The sequence below is a fragment of the Aquarana catesbeiana genome, linkage group LG07 (genome assembly GCF_042186555.1).
Source record: "Aquarana catesbeiana isolate 2022-GZ linkage group LG07, ASM4218655v1, whole genome shotgun sequence".
NCBI classification, from domain to species: domain Eukaryota; kingdom Metazoa; phylum Chordata; class Amphibia; order Anura; family Ranidae; genus Aquarana; species Aquarana catesbeiana.
Genome location: NC_133330.1, coordinates 102377895 through 102398761, shown reverse-complemented (window position 1 = coordinate 102398761; position 20867 = coordinate 102377895). Strand labels below are relative to the sequence as shown.

The window sequence follows — 20867 nt, the reverse complement described above, 5'->3', positions numbered from 1 at the left end:
CGCGGAAAGGAAAACCAGCCAGGGGCTTTTTGCATGGCGCTTTGGCTGACCAACTTTTCAACCATAAGATTCTATGCATATGTACCAACCCAAGCGTAAGGCAAGAGGTCTGAAGAATAGAATCTCTCATTGCGTCAATTGCAAAACACAAAGCCCCTGGCAACTCGGCTAAATCCTAGGCCTGCTGATCAGGGAGAACCTTGAGCACCTGTCTCAACTGGTCCTTCAAGGACTGACATACCCCAATTGCCACCACTGCAGGTTGAGCCACTGAACTTGCCAAAGAAAAAATGTTTGAAAAAAAAGTCAAAATTTTATATACCTCATTTTTTAGTAAATTTTTCCTCCACAGGATGAAGTGTTGAAAAATTTTTAGGAGGAAAAAAAATGCTTATCTGGGTGGTCCCACTCAGAATACATAAGTTGTTCCAGCAATGAATGGACCGGAAAGGACCGCAAAGCTTGAGGAGGCTTTAGTGAACCCAAACAAAAAGTGGGCTTTTCAGCTGACTCAGTTAAGGGTAGCTTAAATGTGGAGCGGACCATTTCAGTAAGAGATTGCATCAGCAATTTCTCAGATTGTGAAGCTGAAGCAGGTTCATCCCCACTTGACCCCTCGGAAGAGGAGTCATCAGCCTCTTCATGATCCCCTAAGGGGGATTCATCTTCTCCCTCCCACTGTTCCTCTGTTTGAGGGTCCTGGGTGGTAGAAGGGGGCCTAACGCGCTTTCTCCCATTCTGGGAAGACGCGATTAAAGCCGTTAACCTTTCTTCCAATCCCATCATAGCTGAGGAGAAAACATCCTCAGTAATAAAGACAGGGGCTGAAATGTTGGCAACACTTGCCGAACACGATGGCTCACTCTGACCGGCCTCCCCACTTCCTTCAGGGAGGACGGTGCTGCAGAAGCAAGACCAGGGTCCCCAGAGCCCGAGGGTAACACCTTTGGGTTCTTTATGGAGTGTTTGCACCTCCCCTTCTGCCAACCATAGTGCCAAACACAAATACAGAGGTACGGACAGAAAAAATGCACCCACTGCTGAGCAAATAGTCCAGCAACTGCCGCTGCTATTAACGCTCAGCCTGATGCAAAGTAAACGTGCCTGGGGAATGCCTGTGTCACCACACTCACATGCCCCCGTCTGGCCTGTGTCCCTCCCTTAGGCAAATGCAGCCTGCAACTGCTGTATTCATAGCCTACACAGTCCTGCGTGTGGATGCTGAAGCATGCCGATGGCGCACTAAGCCACGCCCCCTCCTACGCTGTTTTCCGCGGAGGACGGAAAAAGAAGAACCGCCGCCGACAGCTGTGTAAGAGGGAGTGGAGCGGCATACCGCCGACTGTTCCAGACTCCCTCTGCTTTCTGGAGAGGGGAGCCCTGGTGGGGGATGTATTCAGAAGAAAAAAAAACCCTTACCAGAGGCTTGGGATTGGAGGAAGCCTGCAGCTTCTGCTGACACAGAAACAAGATCTGACAAGCATGGAACAGGTACTTGCTCTTGACAGCCCCCGGTGGTGACTTTAGGCATGACAACGTTTACGTAAAGGTGAAAACCCATAAGAACTTAAAAATTCTTTAGGAATCTCCACTTACCTTATCCTGCCGCAGGGTTCTACGGTAAACCAAACAGACCCAATCTTCACCCCTCACGGCGGGCTCCGTTAGAAAACCTTCAAGGACCGGGGACCCCTTTTTAAGTTGAAGAGAAAGTGGGCAGGATTATTTCTTGTGAGCGGTGAAAGGTTAAATGAAACCTTAGAAAGGAACGCTGGGTCCGTTTGAAGGACCACTCTGTCTACAAAAACTTTCAGGAAAGGTTCTGTAACTGCCAGAGCTTGCAGCTCACTAATTCTTCTTTCAAAGGTGATGGCCACCAGAAAAATTGTTTTGAGAACCAAATTCTGCAAGGATGCTTCTTGTAAGGGTTCAAATGGAGCTCCCGAGAGACCCTGCAAAACAACAGACAAGTCCCAACTGGGAAAATCTTTAATGGCTACTGGCCTATTTCGTGCGATTGCCCTGAAAAATCTTGCAATTAAAACTTCTTTGGATAAAGTTCTTTCAAAATTAACAGATAAAGCCGCCACCTGAGTCTTCAGGGTGCTGGCTGACAGTCCCTTCTCCATTCCCTCATTGAGAAATTCAAGAACATACTCTGAACTCTTAACATGGAGGCCTTTGGAAGCACACCAGGAGTTAAATTTTTTCCAGACCTTCATGTATATAGCCCGAGTGACTTCTTTTCTACTTGAAAGAAGGGTCTTTACTACTTTACCAGAAAGTCATTTTGCCTTTAAGAGGTTTTCTTCAGAAACCAAGCTGTTAATTGAAGATAGTCCACTTCCGGATGGTTCACTGATTCCTGCGATAGATCTTTTCTGGATGGTAACTTGCATTGAGGTTCCGTGGCTAGATTTAACAGAGCCGCGAACCAAGGCCTTTTTGGCCAGAAGGGAGTGACCAGGATCAGATTGGTCTTTTCTTCTATGTACTTCCTTAGGACCAGTGGTATCATAGCACAGCTGGTAATGCCACGGATGGGTGAAGGCATCTATTCCTACTGCTTGATCTTCTCGGTGGAGAGTACTTTGCGTACTTTTGAGTTTTGTTGGTTGGCAAACAGATCTATTTGAGGTTGCCCCCAAGCTTTGGAGATCATCAGGAAGACTTCTTGATTTATGCTCCATTCCGCTTCCACCAGCTTCCGTCTGTTTAGAAGATCTGCTAGCAGATTCCGAGAACCTTTCAGGTGGACTGCTGATAATGAAGCCATGTTCCGTTCCACCCAGGTCAGTAATTGACTGACCAACTCTAGGAGCCTTTTGCTCCTGGTCCCCCCTTGTTTCATTATGTAGGCTACTGCAGTTGTATTGTCTGACAGCATCTGAACATGATGGCCCTTTACTACATGTTGAAAGGCTAGGAGACCCAAAAAAATTGCCTTCAGTTCCCGCCAGTTTGAGGAATTTTGGGCTTCCGAATTAGACCAGACCCCTTGAGAAGTCTGACCGTCCAGGTGGGCTCCCCAGCCCCAGGAACTTGCATCCGTCATTAGACGCTTGTCCAGGGGAAAGACCCAAGAAAGGCCTTTTGTCAGGTTGGATGGATTTCTCCACCAGAGAGCCCTCTTTACTTTTAAAGAAAGTTTTATCTGTTTTTCTAGTGGTTCCTGGTAGGACCAACAAAGTATGTTTAACTGGAGGGGCCTGGAATGCAATCTGGCCCACTGAATGGCAGGAATCGATGCCGTAAGAAGACCGAATACCACCATAACTGACCTGGCTGATACTGACAGGTTGTTCTGAACTTGTTTCAGCGCTAATTGGATCTTGTCTCTTTTTTACCGCGGTAGAAAAAGTTTCTGAAGCACCGAGTTTATGGTATAACCCAGAAACTTCATCTCCTGTGAGGGATCCAGATTTGACTTTTCCAAATTTAGGAGCCACCCTAAGTTCTTGAGGTGAGCCTGGGACGCCTGGAGATTTGATTAGACTTGTTTTTTGGAGTCTGCGAAGAACAACAGGTCGTCCAGATAGGGGATAACTGAAATCCCTCTCAACTTCAGAGGTTGCAGAGCTTCCGCCATTATTTTTGTGAAGATTCTGGGGGAGGATTAAAGTCCGAACGGCAGAGCTCTGAATTGGAGGTGCCAGACTGAGGTCCCCAGATCCAGGGCCATGTGTAGAAAGCATTGAGAAGCCTGATTTATCGGAACATGAAGATAAGCATCTCTTAGATCCAGGGATGCCATGAAACAGCCTGGAGTCAGCAACTTTGTAATTGAAAAGATTGTGTCCATCCTGAAATGCTTGTACCGAATTGATTTGTTCAAGATCTTTAGATTCAGAATCAATCAATACTTCCCTGAAGGATTCTTTACCAGGAATATATGAGAGTAGAAGCCCCTGCCCTCCTGATTTTTTGGGACCTGGATGATTACTTCTTGCTGAATCAGATCCTGCAGTAGGCTCATCATTGCAGAAGCTTTTTCCCGATCTCTTGGTAGGACTGTAACATAAAATTTGCACGGGGTGGCTCTGAAAATTCCAGCCTGTATCCTTGAGTTATGATGCTTTTCACTAATAGATCTGGAGATGTCATGTTCCACTGTAGGTGAAAAGCTGACAATCTTCCCCCTACTGGGGTGAGATTGTCACTTACTTTTGGAGGGCTGGTCTGGGGGAGATCTAAAAAGAACTTCTCCTCTTCCCTTACCCCTTTGGAAGCCCCAACGGCTCTTACGGTCCTGTTCCTATTCTTATGGGGCTGTTGAACAGCATGAAAATTCTTTTTAATCGTCTGTTTCTTTTTGGCAGGGAAAGCCTCTTTCTTGTCAGCTGTCCTATCTAAGACTGTTTCAAGGTCTGGACCAAAAAGCAGATCCCCTGAAAAAGGTAAACTGCACAGCTTAACCTTAGAAGCTGTGTCACCAGACTAGGTTTTCAGCCATACCGCACGTTTGGCTGAGTTCACCAGTGCTGATGACCGTGCTGCCAACTTAAATGATTCAGCAGATGCATCAGCCATATACTTAACAGCTTTTAATATTAAGGGAAAAGACTCTTCATGCGGAGTGCCGGCTTCAACATGGCTTCTCAGCTCTTCCACTGAGCATTTCAGGTTCCTTTCCACAACCGTGGAAGCCATAGCGGTTTGAGACTGACTGATGTAGACTCTCAAGCTTTTTTAAGGAGGGAATCTGCCTTCTTATCCATTGGGTCCTTCATCACCCCCATGTCCTCAAACGCAAGGTCTGAGTCTAGAAACCTGCGAGAAAGCGGCATCTACCCGTGGTTTCTTATTCCAAACCTCGGACTCCTTAACTTCGAAGGGAAACCTTCTCCTAAGGGTCTTGGAGAAAAAAGAGCCTCTCTCGGGTTCCTTCCATTCTTTTTTTACTGAATCTGATAGGACCCTATGAACTGGAAACACTCTGTGTTTAGTTTCATCCAGACTCTGGTACATTTTGTCGTGCACTGACAGTTGTACCTTTTCTTCCTGAATTTCAAGGGTAGTGTAGATTTTTCTTAAGAGGTCATCCACTTCCTCCAAAGATAGCTTGTACCGAGAGGTTCTGCTATCGTCTTCCTCTTCCTCCTCATCTGGGTCCCTGAGTGAGAGAAGAGTACTTCCACCTTCATCACCTGAGTCCTCAGTCTCCACTGGTCTGGATGAGGATGCTCTTGGACTAGGTGGTGGATTCTGAGGCTCAACCTGAGCTGCTGGATTCTGTACCAATATGGACCTGACAGAACTCAGCGAGTTCGTAAGTTCCCTTACAGAAGAGAATAAGTCCTTGTACTGCTGGGACGTTTCTTCCTCCACCAGGTCCTTAATACAGGATCTGCACATCGCCTTCTGCCATGAATCTAAGGGGGTTCTTGCAAGAAGGACATTTCCTTTGACTTGGTGAATTTACATGTTTAGTTTTTCCCAATGCTTTTTCCTGTAACAAGAAACAATTTTAACTAAACCTAGTGTCCCTAAACATAACAAACACTAGTGTATAGCAAAAACCACCACCAAGCCAAAAGAGAAAACAGAAAAAAACCCAAGCAGTGTTAACGGTGAGGCACCCAGTCTATGCTGCAGGGTCCGAGTGAAGTAACCTCTGACCGTGCAGCTACAGGCTCCTCTCAGGGAGGAAAACAAACAAACCAACAAAGCCCATAGGGATCAGAAAAAAGGCACCACTGTACCTCTCTTACCTGGGCTTGACCGGTGCTAGGGGCGCCTGCATCCGCCGTGACTATTTTGCTCTCATCCATCTTGCAGAGAAAAATCAGCAGCAATGATGAAAAAAAACACAGTTTTTTTTAAATTTTCCCGGTCCCTGTGTCATCGAGGGCCGGAAGTGGAAGTGCCGGTCTACGGACCCGCCCCCTGGTCTCTGCGTTCCAGGCAACCAACAGCACCACGCCCCCTCAGGAAGCTGCGTCACCGGAAATCACGCACTCGCCGGCCGGGACCCAGAACAGAGATGCGGGACACACCGCTGACCGGCAGCGCCCCCCCGCCCGGCCACCGGAGCCTGCTCTAGGAGCCATGCAAAAGCGGAATCCAGGCACACAGATGCTGCCACCTCCTGAGGGTCCTAACTCCCCTGAGATAGAGAGACCGGGGACTCCGGGATACATCCCGCCCCTGGGGGGTGCTGGGATGGTCACTTGAAGAAAAAAAACAAAAAAGGTAAGCCTAACACTCCCCAACCTTGGAGAGAGCGCAGCTCCCTGGTTCCAGGCACATGCTTCCACCACGGCGGAGGAAACACAATAACTGAAGCCATGGTGGAAGAGGATGGATTTAAAGGCTGCATGTGTTTCCTGTGAAGAAGACGGAGCTACGTTCTCTCCAAGGTTGTACTGAAAGGCGATTTGAGAAATATAGCCGCTAAAGCATGTTGAAACAAAAGAATAATACTTGTTTTTTTAAAGAGCAGGTCATTAATGTTTGTTCATCAGAAACACCGTGACATTCTGAAATACCACATCACCTGCTGTCAATAAAGTACATGCTATGATATTCTAGTAAAGTAAATTGGCATTTTAACCCCAAAGGACCACAGAATGTCTTCTCTTTCCAGCACTGGAATAGTTCAACTATAATACTACCTACAGAGTAAGTTATACAAATCTAGTGTCACCAAACCTATTAATTTTTGAGAAATGATTTGAAACCTTCCAAAATAATTATATATTAATTTAAGGGCACATTTGGGGGGTGTGGCCGAGCTAGGCATGCGAGTGGACGCGATGCACGGAGCTCCTGCAACAGATCCAAATACCGATCCTGTCAACGGCCACTCTCCTAGCTTACACCCAGTTGAGCTAACAGCCTGTGCCTAGCTGAACCGGACGGTGAGTTCCTGTTCCAACCCTTGCCCGATATGACGAGGAAAAAAATGAGAAGAGGCAGCCGCCTCAGATCCCAAACATGGCGCCCAGGCTCCTGTCTCGCAAAGGACACTGCGTGGTGCCGCTGACAAGCCCAAGGAGCAGAGCGGGCAAAACTAACCGCCCTCAAGACAAAGAGTAGCCCCGGGATATGCTTTCAGGCAGATAGGACACTCAGAGGAGCTTGGAGGCTGCACTAGCCTTACCATTACCACAAGGGTGTCTGCCTGATCCGGACCTTGACACAGAACAGGAGGCCCCCAGGTGGTGCCACAGATTATGACCTAGAAGAAGAACTACATGGAGTGAAATTTTTAAAGCTGTCCATGCCTGCATTGCTTCTGCACACACAGTACAGTACCAGCTTGGCATTCTGAAGGTGAAAATTTCCCTATTAAGGCAAGACCTCCAAAAAATCTGATTGTACTACTGTGGTAGAAACCAGAGTCAGTGACTTAGTGGACAAAATGCCCCCACTGAATTCCGGCTCTACGTCCCAACTTGCCATAGCCAACAACTTACGCAACGAGGACTTTGAAAACCACCTACATTGCAATAACCTGAGGATTGTGGGCCTACCAGAATGAGTCAAGGGTAAAGACCCAACAGAATTCATAGAGCTCAGTAAAAAAAAAAGCCGGCACTCCAAATCCTTATGAAAACAATTTATTGGTACAGATTAAAAGCGTACAAGGGGCTAACGTGTTTCGGCAAACCGCCTTGGTCACAGCTCAAACATTAAAATGAGAAGCAAACTGTATATACAAGGGACTCCGCACACCGCACAGGCAATCAACCAATAGTATCCATCTTGCTCATTGAACATTTTTCTACCAGACCGCCTGTTTGGTGAGAGGAATAGCCACTAGAAAAAGAAACGTATAGCAAACAAAACTGGTATCAGGAAAACAAGAAAACCTACCAAGAATATCACAATATATATCAATGAAAAATGCATGGATATACATGAACCATATGAGAAACATTCATATTTTTGCCACCCAAAGGCATTCTTTTACATTTTTCTACATTGAATCTCATTTGCCATGTAGTTGCCCACCCCATTAATTTGTTCAGATCTTTTTGCAAGGTTTCCACATCCAAGTTATTGCCCTGCTTAGCTTAGTATCGTCCGCAAATACAGAGATTGAACTGTTTACCCCATCCTCCAGGTCGTTTATGAACAAATTAAATAGGATTGGTCCCAGCACAGAACCCTGGGGGACCCCACTACCCACCTCGGACCATTCTGAGTACTCCCCATTTATCACCACCCTCTGAACTCGCCCTTGTAGCCAGTTTTCAATCCATGTACTCACCCTATGGTCCATGCCAACGGACCTTATTTTGTACAGTAAGCGTTTATGGGGAACTGTGTCAAATGCTTTTGCAAAATTCAGATACACCACGTCTACGGGCCTTCCTTTATCTAGATGGCAACTCACCTCCTCATAGAAGGTTAGTAGGTTGGTTTGGCAAGAATGATTCTTCATGAATCCATGCTGATTACTGCTAATGATACTGTTTTCATTTCTAAAATCTTGTATATAGTCCCTTATCATCCCCTCCAAGAGTTTACATACTATTGATGTTAGGCTAACTGGTAATTCCCAGGGATGTATTTTGGGCCCTTTTTAAATATTGGTGCTACATTGGCTTTTCTCCAATAGGCTGGTACCATTCCAGTCAGTAGACTGTCAGTAAAAATTAGGAACAATGGTCTGGCAATTACTTGATGTTGATTTGCGCTAAGTGGTTAAAGTGATTGTAAACAATCACCTTGCAAAACAACCTATTCAGTTTAAAACGGAAATGAAAGGCAAAATATTTTTGTATAAATATAAAAAAAATATATAAATACATTTTTACCTTTTTTTAAAAAATAAGTGATCACATTCCCTCGGTTATCAGTTGCATAAGAGCTGAGGGGAGGAAAAGCAGCAGCAGACTGAGATTCCCAGTGACAGGCAGTGCAGGAGGAGCGTGTCGGGACAAGTCTGATCATTGGAGGAGAGTACACCGAGTTCCCAGCATAACTAGAGAACTGACCTTGGTGTTCTCTCCTGCCTAGTGTGGTCAGATTTTTAATAGGAAAGCAGGGGGACTGGCAGGAACACCAGGGAATTCACACAAAGGAAGCAATACAAAGAGAACAGGATAGTTTCCCATACAAGTACATGGAACAGCAGGCACATAGGAATATGAAATAACTGAGTAAAAAACTTTTTAATCGAACAAGCTGAAGTTAGAAGCTGATTGGCTAGATTTTGCACTTGTTACATGCACAGTCAAAAGGGATAGTTATTTCACCAGCAAAACAAATTAGCTAAAAGTCCTAAAAGACAATCAACGGCCAAGTTTGTTTTATTTTTTAAATTTTTTTGCATACAGTATGGAAGATTTAAAATATCTGTCAGGTTTTTTTTTGTTTGTGACCCCAGAAAAATACAGAACAGAGATAAAAAAAAAAAAAAAAAAAAAAAAAACCCATTGTCAGATTTGTTCCTTTCTCGTTCTACTAAAAAGCATTTGCATTTTTGTCCTAGTTATAGAGGTTTCTTATCACGTTCTGTTCTGATAGGAAGTGAGGAGAAATGGGACACAGACAGCAATGAAGACCCGACAGAGATTCAATGCTTTCCCTGTTTTATACAAAAAAAAAAAAAGGACTGGAGCTGGCCTTTAGGTTCACAGGTTCTTCAAATGTAAAAGCATAACACGAAGGCCTCATATACACTTTTGGTTGGGGTATGATAAAAACACAAACCTAAGCCACATTTTTACCACCACCTCCAAATGCTTCTTCTTAGGCTGAAAAGGCGGTGTATACACGTCAAGGCTCTGATTGTGGGAAAAACAAATACTTCCTGTCATATTCTGTGGGCAATAAAATAACCTTCAGTCATTTTTTTCAACTTTCCATCTATTAAATCTTCTGCCCTTGTTGTTTTAACTTTGGATAGTAATTTTTTTTTCTGCCAGTAAATACCTTATATAGCCCACGTCCTGTTTCTTGTCTGCTCATTAGCCTAGGCCAGTGATGGCGAACCTTAGCACCCCAGATGTTTTAGAACTACATTTCCCATGATGCATATGCACTCTGCACTGTAGCTGAGCACCAAGGTTCGCCATCACTGGCCTAGGCTTATGATATCATGCACAGATCTCTCTCTCACTCTCCTGAAAGTTTACCAGGAAGAGAGGGGGAGTGGATGAGTCATAAGAGGGCCAATGAAAGCTGCAGAGCTGGAGGTGTGCCTTTGTGTATCTGTGTATCCAGGAAGTGAACAGGCAGCAGCTTCAGCTGCCCACAGTTAAAATGGTTGCAGCCAGACTCAGTGGAGGGAGATTTCTGCAGCACATTTGGCAAAAACAAAATCAGTATATATAAAATAATATGCAAAGTGGTTGGAGGGAAGCTTCAGAATAGCAAAGATGTTTTATTACAAATTATGTGAGCAGACTGCAGTTCCTCTTTAACGTGATCCATGCAACTGAATGGAGCAGCCCTGCAATCAAGCGCAATACATGCAGTTGAGGCATGATTGTGCAAAGTTTTAATGGTTAAAATAGGTGGTGAGGACATGACCTAACGCCTCCTCACTGTCTATCTAGTTCTCTCTGAAGAGCGATCCATTGTGGATTGCTCTTCAGAGGGTTAATGGTAATGTAAACGAGCCCCAAAATTTTTTTAAAAGTCACATTAAAAGTATTTTTATTGGTAGAATTTGTCTTTTACTTACCAACATTAGCGACGTACAGTTTGTTGTTTACAATGATCACCACAATAACCATTGCTCCTCCATAGATTTCCTTCTCTAAAGTGTTTAGTCGCTCTACAATCTTCTGGTATTGGCTGGGAAGTTGTTGAAGCACTGCACCCTAAAACATGGAAAAAAAAATGAACAAATGTTGATAATATCCCAAATCCCAAACCAATCCGTATAACCAGAAAATAGTGCTACTATATACCACATCCAAGAGCACACTGTGCCGAATATTAAATAATCCTGTATAATTAAATACACTGTGTTACTGGATATCACACTTCAAATGTATTGTGCTTAGTGGTAAGTGATCTTATTCATACACAAAAAATAAATAAATTGTTCACATACAAAAAATAAATAAATTGTTCACATATTAATCAATAAAATAAGAAACTAATAAATGTGCCTGAAAATTGTATCAAAGTGCCATGCATGTATTCAATCCAAAGTGCAGTGTGCAAATAAAACCTTCTTATAAACAATAATGGTAAGTGAAAAAAACATGCACTATAAATATGCACTACAAATATAGTAACTATTACATACAGACTACAATAAATCATACAAGTGATGAGCGGTAAAAAAGCATATATAAATAATATGTAATCCTTAAAGGGGTTGAAAAGGTATAAATTTTTTCACCTTAATGCATTCTATGCATTAAGGTGAAAAAACTTTTGATAATACCGCCGCCCCCAGCCCCCCCGTTTTACTTACCTGACACCTCAAAAACTCGCCTGCTCGTTCCCGTCCTCCATTCAGCCGATCAGCCTGGTCGCTGATTGGCTATAGTGGATGGATTGAAAGCAGCGCAGCCATTGGCTCGCGCTGCTGTCAATCACATCCAATGACGCGGCGCGCCGGGGGGCGGGGCCGAGTGATACAGCGAGCGGCTATAGCCGCCGGCTGTATCACGGGAGCGCGCCCGCAATAACTAACCACCATGCGAGGGAGCTCGCATTAAGGTGGTTAGTTATTGCGGGGAGGAGCTGAGACAGCCGCCGAGGGACCACAGAAAAGCAGGTTCGGGGCCACTCTGTGCAGAACGAGCTGCACAGTGAAGGTAAGTATAACATGTTTGTTATTTTTAAAGAAAAAAAAAATTACCTTTACAACCCCTTTAAGGTAATAATAATCCTTTAAACGTGAAAAAAATCTTCCAGAACCGTATCACACAGCGATGTGTAGTGGAGAAAGATTCCAAAGGTGAACTACAGTGCATAAAGGTGCTTCACATGAAAACCAAACCGTAGAACCACAGTGCCCAGATGTGCCTTGGTGACCCCCAAAGTAGTTGCGGTCACCTCAGAGCGTGTGACACAGGGTTTAGCTGTGTCCAAACACGCTTTGGAGCCACCCCTGGGCTCAGTGTTAGGACACCAGATGATCTCCCACCAGGCTCTTTAAGACTCCATAGGCATCAAACTGTGTTTGTGATGCTGGAGGATAGATGCAAGACAGGAGCCACCACAGAGCATACAATAGTGATGAAGATTGTGTTGACACCAAAGCACCTGTTTGGCTTCTCCTCCAGAACAGTTCTGTGTCCCGGTCACAGAATGCTGCTTTTCTTCCTCTGCTTAACTGCTACTTTGTCTGCTTGATCTCCTTTACATCCAAGGGACTTCAAGCGGAGGAAGAAAAGCAGCATTCTGTGACCGGGACACAGAACTGTTCTGGAGGAGAAGCCAAACAGGTGCTTTGGTGTCAACACAATCTTCATCACTATTGTATGCTCTGTGGTGGCTCCTGTCTTGCATCTATCCTCCAGCATCACAAACACAGTTTGATGCCTATGGAGTCTTAAAGAGCCTGGTGGGAGATCATCTGGTGTCCTAACACTGAGCCCAGGGGTGGCTCCAAAGCGTGTTTGGACACAGCTAAACCCTGTGTCACACGCTCTGAGGTGAGCGCAACTACTTTGGGGGTCACCAAGGCACATCTGGGCACTGTGGTTCTACGGTTTGGTTTTCATGTGAAGCACCTCTATGCACTGTAGTTCACCTTTGGAATCTTTCTCCACTACACATCGCTGTGTGATACGGTTTTGGAAGATTTTTTTCACGTTTAAAGGATTATTATTACCTTAAGGATTACATATTATTTATATATGCTTTTTTACCGCTCATCACTTGTATGATTTATTGTAGTCTGTATGTAATAGTTACTATATTTGTAGTGCATATTTATAGTGCATGTTTTTTTCACTTACCATTATTGTTTATAAGAAGGTTTTATTTGCACACTGCACTTTGGATTGAATACATGCATGGCACTTTGATACAATTTTCAGGCACATTTATTAGTTTCTTATTTTATTGATTAATATGTGAACAATTTATTTATTTTTTGTATGTGAACAATTTATTTATTTTTTGTGTATGAATAAGATCACTTACCACTAAGCACAATACATTTGAAGTGTGATATCCAGTAACACAGTGTATTTAATTATACAGGATTATTTAATATTCGGCACAGTGTGCTCTTGGATGTGGTATATAGTAGCACTATTTTCTGGTTATACGGATTGGTTTGGGATTTGAAGTACAGGCATTGGGCACCTTTATGCTGATAAGGTGAATGCATATATAGATTCATACCTGAGCGCAGCGCATTCCTTTTATTTACACTTAACGCACGGCTATGAATACGTGACCTGCGTTTGCAGCTGGGTATTTTTTATATTTGATTTATTTCTGCAGTAGGGCATAGGGTTATTGTGGCTCGCAAGACTTTTTCTCTTTTGTGTTGATAATATCCCACCTGTCTGTACAACATAGTAAATGGGTAATATGAAGGCTAGCACCGATGACCTCTTTCTTAAAATACTAATTGCTAGGATACTTTTAGGCTTAATGTACACAGGACGTTTTAACAACCTCTCCTGAACGATTTAACTTGACAGATAGTAACCCACATTTAAAACGTTCGTTTTGCCGTGTTTACATGCCACGTTTAGAAGCGTTTGAAAAAAAAATAAACTTTTTTTTTTCTTTAAATAGCCAAGAATGAAAAACGCCTGTAAACGAAACACGGCTAAATGCGAGTTACCGCGTTTAGAAGCGTTTGGCACTTGAAATGCCTCTAAACTCAGGGTCTGAACTCATTTTTTTGCTTTTCAAAAAAGCCCTCTAAACTCAACTGCCTAAAAACGGCATTAAATGAACCTGTGTACATGTACACATAAGATAACATTGGATGAGTTCAGGGGCAGCTGAAAAAAGCATCCAACTGCCTCCTAACGCCTGTTTACCAGCAGCAGTGTACATGAGGCCTTAGACACTGACCCAGAACAAGCATGCGCTAATCAAAGTTAAGCCTAGTACACACAGGCCAAATGCCAGATGACATTGGCCGGTTTGTTGAAAACCGTCTGACATTCGGCCCGTGTGTATGGCTGCCGGTCCAACAGAAGCCAGTCGTTCAGCTTCTGTCGGACGAGCATGCTGGAAAACCAGCAGGTGACCAGCTCCCAATCAGCCAATGGCTGAGAGCGCTGAGCGGAGTGTTTTGACGGGGCCTCTTCCTGTCAGAACACAGTAGCTCAGCTACATCAGATTGTTAGTAGAGCGGCTTTGACCTGAGCTGTCAGTTTTTTTTCACATTCAACCCAGCACGCACGAAGATTTAGGGTCCTGCATAAATGTTTCAAGTAAGTGATTTAAAAAAAAATATCAAAGCCGTTGGATTAGCATGATAGCCAGGAAAGGGAGGTCTGCAGTAGGAAACTACATACAGTATATCCTTTGTACAGATTTCCTTTAAAGGAGAAGTGGATTTAAAAAGTTTGTAAAGGCAATTTTTTTTTTTTAAATAGCAAACACTGCATACTTGATCTTGCACAGAGCAGCACTGATCCTCCTCTTCTTGGGTCCCCGCCAGCACTCTGGGCCGCTACCAAGTGCCTCATAGCAAGCCACTTGCTATGGGGCAGTCATGCGTGCTCGCCCCTGATCCCTGCTCTCTATGACCATGAGGCACAGAGAGCATGGCCCAGCTCCACCCCCTTCCCCCCTCCTCACTGGCTGTGATTGCATCTCAGCCAATGAGGAGCGAGAGACCCGGGAGAGCCTCGGTTCTCGCGCACATCGCTGAATCAGGATCAAGCTTAGGTAAGTATTGGGGGGGGGGGGGGGCTGCGGGAGGAGGTGCTTGTAACGAGATCACGTACTGGACACACAAAAAGCTGTAGCTAGTGGCCATGTTGTTTGAGAACCTTAGGGCAGCCATGACAGCTTGGTTAACAGTTTAACATTGCAGTAAAAATCTGAACTCCCTCCCTCCTCCCTTTTTTCCAGGAATTCATAGGTTTATACTTCAAAAGAGCTGTTGTCTCAACATAGAGAAAGCAGAACCACACTAGGTCTGTAAAAACAGCTAATGTCAGCCTCACAGGATGTCCAGGCCTATCTTAAAACTGTCACCCTGTCAATTCAGAGAACCAGCAGATACCGGTCGTAAATACCTTAGTGCACATAAAGCTTAAACAGTGAAATAAGTATGAAATTTCAGCATGTTTCATAACTACCAAAGTAATAATAGCTAGAGGTCGACCGATATGGGTTTTTCTCTGGCCGATGCCAAAGCCGATATTTAGAAATCGCGGTGGCCGATGGCCGATATATGATGCCGATTTTTTGGGGCCGATATATTAGGCCGATTTCTTTTTTTTTTTTTTCCCCTCACCTCATAAAATCTAACAGTTAGACCCCTTTCACACTGAGGCGATGCGCTGGCAGGATGTTAAAAAAAAAGTCCTGCAAGCAGCATCTTTGGAGCGGTGTATACCGCTCCTCCACCACTCCTGCCCATTGAAATGAATGCGCACCGCTGCTGAAGCGCCTGCAAAGCGTTTTGGCAGCAGCGCTTCATGGGCGCATTTAACCCCTTCCTCGGCCGCTAGCTGGGTTATAAGCGCCCCGCTAGCAGCCGAATAGCGCCGCTAAAATGACGGTAAAGCGCCGCTAAAACTAACAGCGTTTTACCGTCAACGCCTGCCCGCTCCAGTGTGAAAGCAGCCTTAAGTAATAAGTGATACAGAAAATTTTTTATATTTAAACATTTATTAAACAAAACAAACCTCCAATCATTTCACTTGTATGTATAATTTAGATTAAAAAAAATAACTATATCTTAAATATTTAATACACAAAAACAGGTAATCAAAACTTTTGGACGAAAAAAAATGGGCTAACTTTACTGCTTTTTTTTTTATTTCATTAGTGTATTTTTTTTTTTTTAAATTGCGTTTGAAAGACCGCTGCGCAAATACCGTGTGACATAAAATATTGCAACAACCGCTATTTTATTCCCTAGGGTCTCTGCTAGAAAAAATATATATAATGTTTGGGGGTTCTAAGTGATTTTATAGCAGAAAATACAGGATTTTTACTTGTAAGCAACAAGTGTCAGAAAAGATTTAGTCTTTAAATGGTTAAACTGAGAACTTCTCCAGGAGTTCAGTCTATTGATAAAAGAGCCTGAAAGAGATACAAATGTATCTTCTTATCAGACTTGGCAGGCTGCCCAGAGGAGGAGAGAAGAAAACTTCAGACAACTTGCATTGACTATTACAGAAGTCATTTGCAAGTCCCCCTGAAGGGATAAGTGGCTTTTTTTATCAGCACAATCAAAAGAGCCAAATATCAGCCGACCTCTAATAATAGCACAGCCATATTATGGACATATTTAGTTTCCTCAGATAATTTGTAACGTTTCAAGTCCAGACAACCCTTTGTCAGGTCATATGGGAACCACTGGTACCCCTTATTCCTCCAAGGTAAACTAGGCCTTGGAGACTTGACGTGTGTATTCGTTTTGAAGCAAATGTCACACTGAACAATAGTACGGTATGGATATTCACAGTCTGTAAACAGTAGAGATGGAGAGATATGAATATGTATCACAAAGTGTACCTGGGACATGATCATGAGTGTAGACACCTTCCCAGCAACCAACCCCTAAACAAGATGACCAGACGATTGGTCCCTGGTCGCTGTCAACACCCCTTTGATCTGACAGAAAAGAGGAGATGCCAAGACAATGGTCAGTTCTCCTTTTACCATCCAAGCAGGAACATCTGCCAAGTTTTGAGAACCGATTACCCAGCTTGTCTCGCACTAAGTGATAGTTGGAATCTGACTGATTAATACAGAGAGAATGCTACTACTCTTCAGAATCCTTTTTACAAATCAAACTTATCTTTTAATACATTTTATTACCTCTGGGAGCTGTGACTGGAGGCTTGCTTTCTCTGCTAAGGAATCATCAATGGATTCCAGGAAACTTCTTTCCACAACATCAAATGCCTAGAAGAGACAGTATTGACACACAGCAATATCAATAAAAGGCCTTTCTCAAAATACAAATCACAAATGCATGCCGATGTAATGAACAAAAAGTACCGGTTCACACCAGCGCGATTCGGGAACCAGCGCAACTCCAGTGCAGGTTCCCGCATCGCATAGAACTCACAGGCAGTTTACACTGACCGATGCGAACCGCTGCAGGTGTCAATAGAAAGTTAATGACACCCCCAGATCTGTTCGCATATCGCACTGCGAACTGTGAATTGGGACAGGAATAGGATCGCATAGGTGTGAACACCTATGCAATCCGTTTCTGGTGCGGGCAAAAAGAAAGGGACCTAGGCAATTTTGGTCCAAATGCGATGCGAATTCAGCCAATCTGTATGGCTGAATTTGCATCGCACAGATATCGCATGTGATCTGCATAGCAGTACGGTGCGAATCACATGCAATGTCTGACATCGTACAAGTGTGAACCGTCACCAAGTCCTTTAAAACAATCACTGCAGGGTAAAACATTACAGATTTAAGAAATTCACTTTTTTTCCTTCACCCACTAAGAACCTTACAAGTACTTATGATTTATAGCAAATTTAACCAGAAATAGGACACGTTTGCCTGCTCAAGCAAATACTGCAACCCTATAACATATACACCAGACTGCCAAATCCATCATGTACTTCACTGGTTGAACTGGATAGACTTGTGTCTTTTTTCAACCAGAATAACTATGTAACTTCAATTATATGTCAGGGCTAGGTGTCCTGAGCTGGGATGTGAGTGGATGTGTGGGGTCTTGTTCCCCACAACATATCCTGACCCGCTATGCTGTACTGATTCTTTAGTATGCCAAGACTCCTGTAATAGCTCTGGTAAACCTGTATTCTCCCTGCTCCCAATCGGTCCCTTTATGTCAAGCTGAAATGCCAAAAAAGGTCTGAGAGGAAACATGTACCCCTTGTGAGGCTCCCACATAACATGTTGAATGGTGGGAAGGCAGATAGAGAGAAGGGAAAGGGAGCTAGCTGCCAGGTTTTAGCAATTTGCTCATGGGCAGACTAAGGAGTCATCCCACAAAGTGGTAATAACTTTGATCCCTTCTGGGCGTACTCCTTCCTCTCCTAAGATGACAGACCAAGTCCAGCCTGTTGTATTTGACTTCTGCTGAAACAATCACTCTTCTTGTTACCAAGACTAGAGACCATGAGGCATCCATACATTGAGTGGTGACAGGATGTATCCATTCAATGTTCTTATCTCAGGGTTTGTTTATGTTCTACTCATGTTCCTGGGAGATGGTGTGGCTGTTCAACACTTAGTTTTTTTTTTCTTTTTTTATGACTGGTCTTCCGAAATGGAGCCCGACTTACTATTGTTATTATTGTGGAACGGTGTTGTTTCCTGCAATATGGAACTACTACTACTACTACTATATTTTTTTTTGCAACCCTAACTGTCCAAAGTAGATTATATTGTAATGTCTACTATGTGCTGATTATTTTTTCACCTTTAGGAATGGTAACTTTACAGTTGACTAATTCTGTTTGCCGTTTCCTGTAAAATGTAACAGGAGACAAAGATTAAAATTATACACTATTGTCTCCTGGATCCTGTTCCCTCACAACTTCTACAGTCACTCTCTTATTCTATCCTATGTTCCCTCACTCACATCTTCAATCTTTCCCTCTCTAGTGGCACCTTCCCCTCCCCTCTAAAACATGTGCAGATCACTCCCATACTTAAAAAGCCCTCACTGGACCCCACCAACCTGAACAATTTAAGACCCATCTCATTTCTCCCGTTCACATCTAAACTTCTAGAACAATTAGTCTACAATCATCTTAGCTCCTACCCAAGTGAAAATAACCTTCTTGAGCCCTTACAGTCTGGCTTTCACTCACAGCACTCCACAGAAACTGCCTTACTAAAACTCACTAAATATTCATTAACTGCAAAAACCAATGGTCACTACTCCATACTCCTACTGCTTGACCTCACTGCGGCCTTTGATACGGTTGACCACCTGCTCCTTCTCAATAAACTCTGTTCCCTAGGCCTTCAAGATTCTGCTCTATCCTGGTTCTCCTACCTATCACAGCGCTCCTTCACTGTTAACTACAAATCTGTCTCCTCCTCTCCATTGCCCCTTTCTGTGGGAGTCTCCCAATGCTCTGTTCTTGGAACCCTTCTCTTCTCTATCTACACCTCCTCCCCTGGTCACTTAATAAACGCTTCCAATACTATCTATATGCGGATGACACCCAAATCTATCTGTCTGCTCCTCACCTCACTCCTTCAGTCTCCTCTAGCATTACTAACTGACATTTCAGCATGGATGTCGTACCACTTCCTTAAACTAAATCTCTCTAAAACCGAGCTAGTAATATTTGCCCGTGCCCTCCACCATGACTTTTCCATCAAAATCAATAATGCAACCATCAGTCCCTCCCCTCACGCCAGGGTACTAGGTGTAATCCTAGACTCTGACCTGTCCTTTCAGCCCCAAATCCAATCACTGTTGAAAGCTTGTAGAGTTCACCTCCGAAACAGCTCTAAAATTCGCCCCTTTTTATCAAATGAAACCACCAAGCTACTCATTCACTCCCTTGTTATCTCTCGCCTTGACTATTGCAACTCCCTTCTCATTGGCCTACCTCTCTATAGGCTCCTCTTCAGTCTATCATGAATGCTGCTGCCACTTATCCACCTTACCAACCATTCAGGATCTGCCACCCCTCCCCGCCAATCCCTACACTAGCTCCCGATTGCCCAGCGAATTCAATTCAAAATACTAACCACAACATACAAAGCTATTCACAACTCTGCCTCGAGCTACATCACCAATCTTGTCTCCAAATATCACCCAAACCGTCCTTTATGCTCTTCTCACGACCTCCTACTCTCAAGCTCCCTTGTCTCCTCCTCCCATGCTCATCTCCAGGATTTCTCCAGAGCCTCTCTCATCCTCTGGAACTTTCTACCTCAACCTGTTCGGCCACTCTAGCTGCCCTCAGGCAGTCCCTGAAAACTCATCTCTTCAAGGAAGCCTATCACACCCCCAACTAATCTTTTACCACTTCCATCAGCTCATTCCCCACAGTCACAACCTTTTGTACCACCTGCCCCACCCTATTAGATTGTAAGCTCTTCTGAGCAGGGCCCTCTTAATCCTCTTGTATTTTATTGTATTGTAACTGTATTGTCTCCTTTTTATATTGTAAAGTGCTGCATAAATTGTTGGCGCTATATATATTCTGTATAATAATAATAATAATAATAATACACGGGCGATACTTTTTTTTCTATTCCTCATAACAATGAGTTGTTAGTGTACTTATTCATAGACTGGTACAGTTATACTGTATTGAAAAAGAGTTTGACTCTATATACATCATTGTGCCACACTAAATGCATAGTTGACAACATTTATATTCCCCACTATACTCAAGTTCTTAGTAGACAATATGGTTCTTCTTGCAGTAGGAGATTTTATTAATATAATTAAACTAGAATTGGAAAGACATCCTCCTCTTAAAGTACAATCCTCTAGCTGCCGACCATCTTTTGGTAAATTTGTATAACTATTGCAGGAGCTTGGGTTAACAGATATATAGCATATGCTACATCCTAGAGAGAAACAAATACTCAAAATTTTCAAGTCTTATTCAACTATCTAGGATAGCATTTACAACTGGCACCTCTAAAATAACTAATATTTCATAAATTTGATTATATGGCTAAAGGGTATATCTGGTCATTCTCCACTGGTAGAATATAATGATTCCAGAGATATCCCCTACCCTTTGGAAATTGAACCATTTCTGGTTAAGATTGCTTCCCATTTCTTTCCACTCTGACCTTAAACATTTTTTAATGTGGAATAATTTTTA

The 20867-nt window shown here is 43.4% G+C and overlaps 1 protein-coding gene across 2 annotated transcripts in view; it reads right to left on the bottom strand.

The window, feature by feature from the left end:
* TAB1 (TGF-beta activated kinase 1 (MAP3K7) binding protein 1) overlaps positions 1–20867 on the bottom strand; it is a 228151-nt gene that overhangs the window by 181136 nt on the left and 26148 nt on the right. For both annotated transcript variants that reach the window (XM_073592549.1, XM_073592550.1), the window contains exons 4-5: positions 16891–16977; positions 10640–10778 (exon numbers count right to left, since the gene is read on the bottom strand). In XM_073592549.1, the coding sequence (XP_073448650.1) occupies positions 10640–10778; positions 16891–16977 (226 nt within the window). The remainder of the gene's footprint in view (positions 1–10639; positions 10779–16890; positions 16978–20867) is intronic.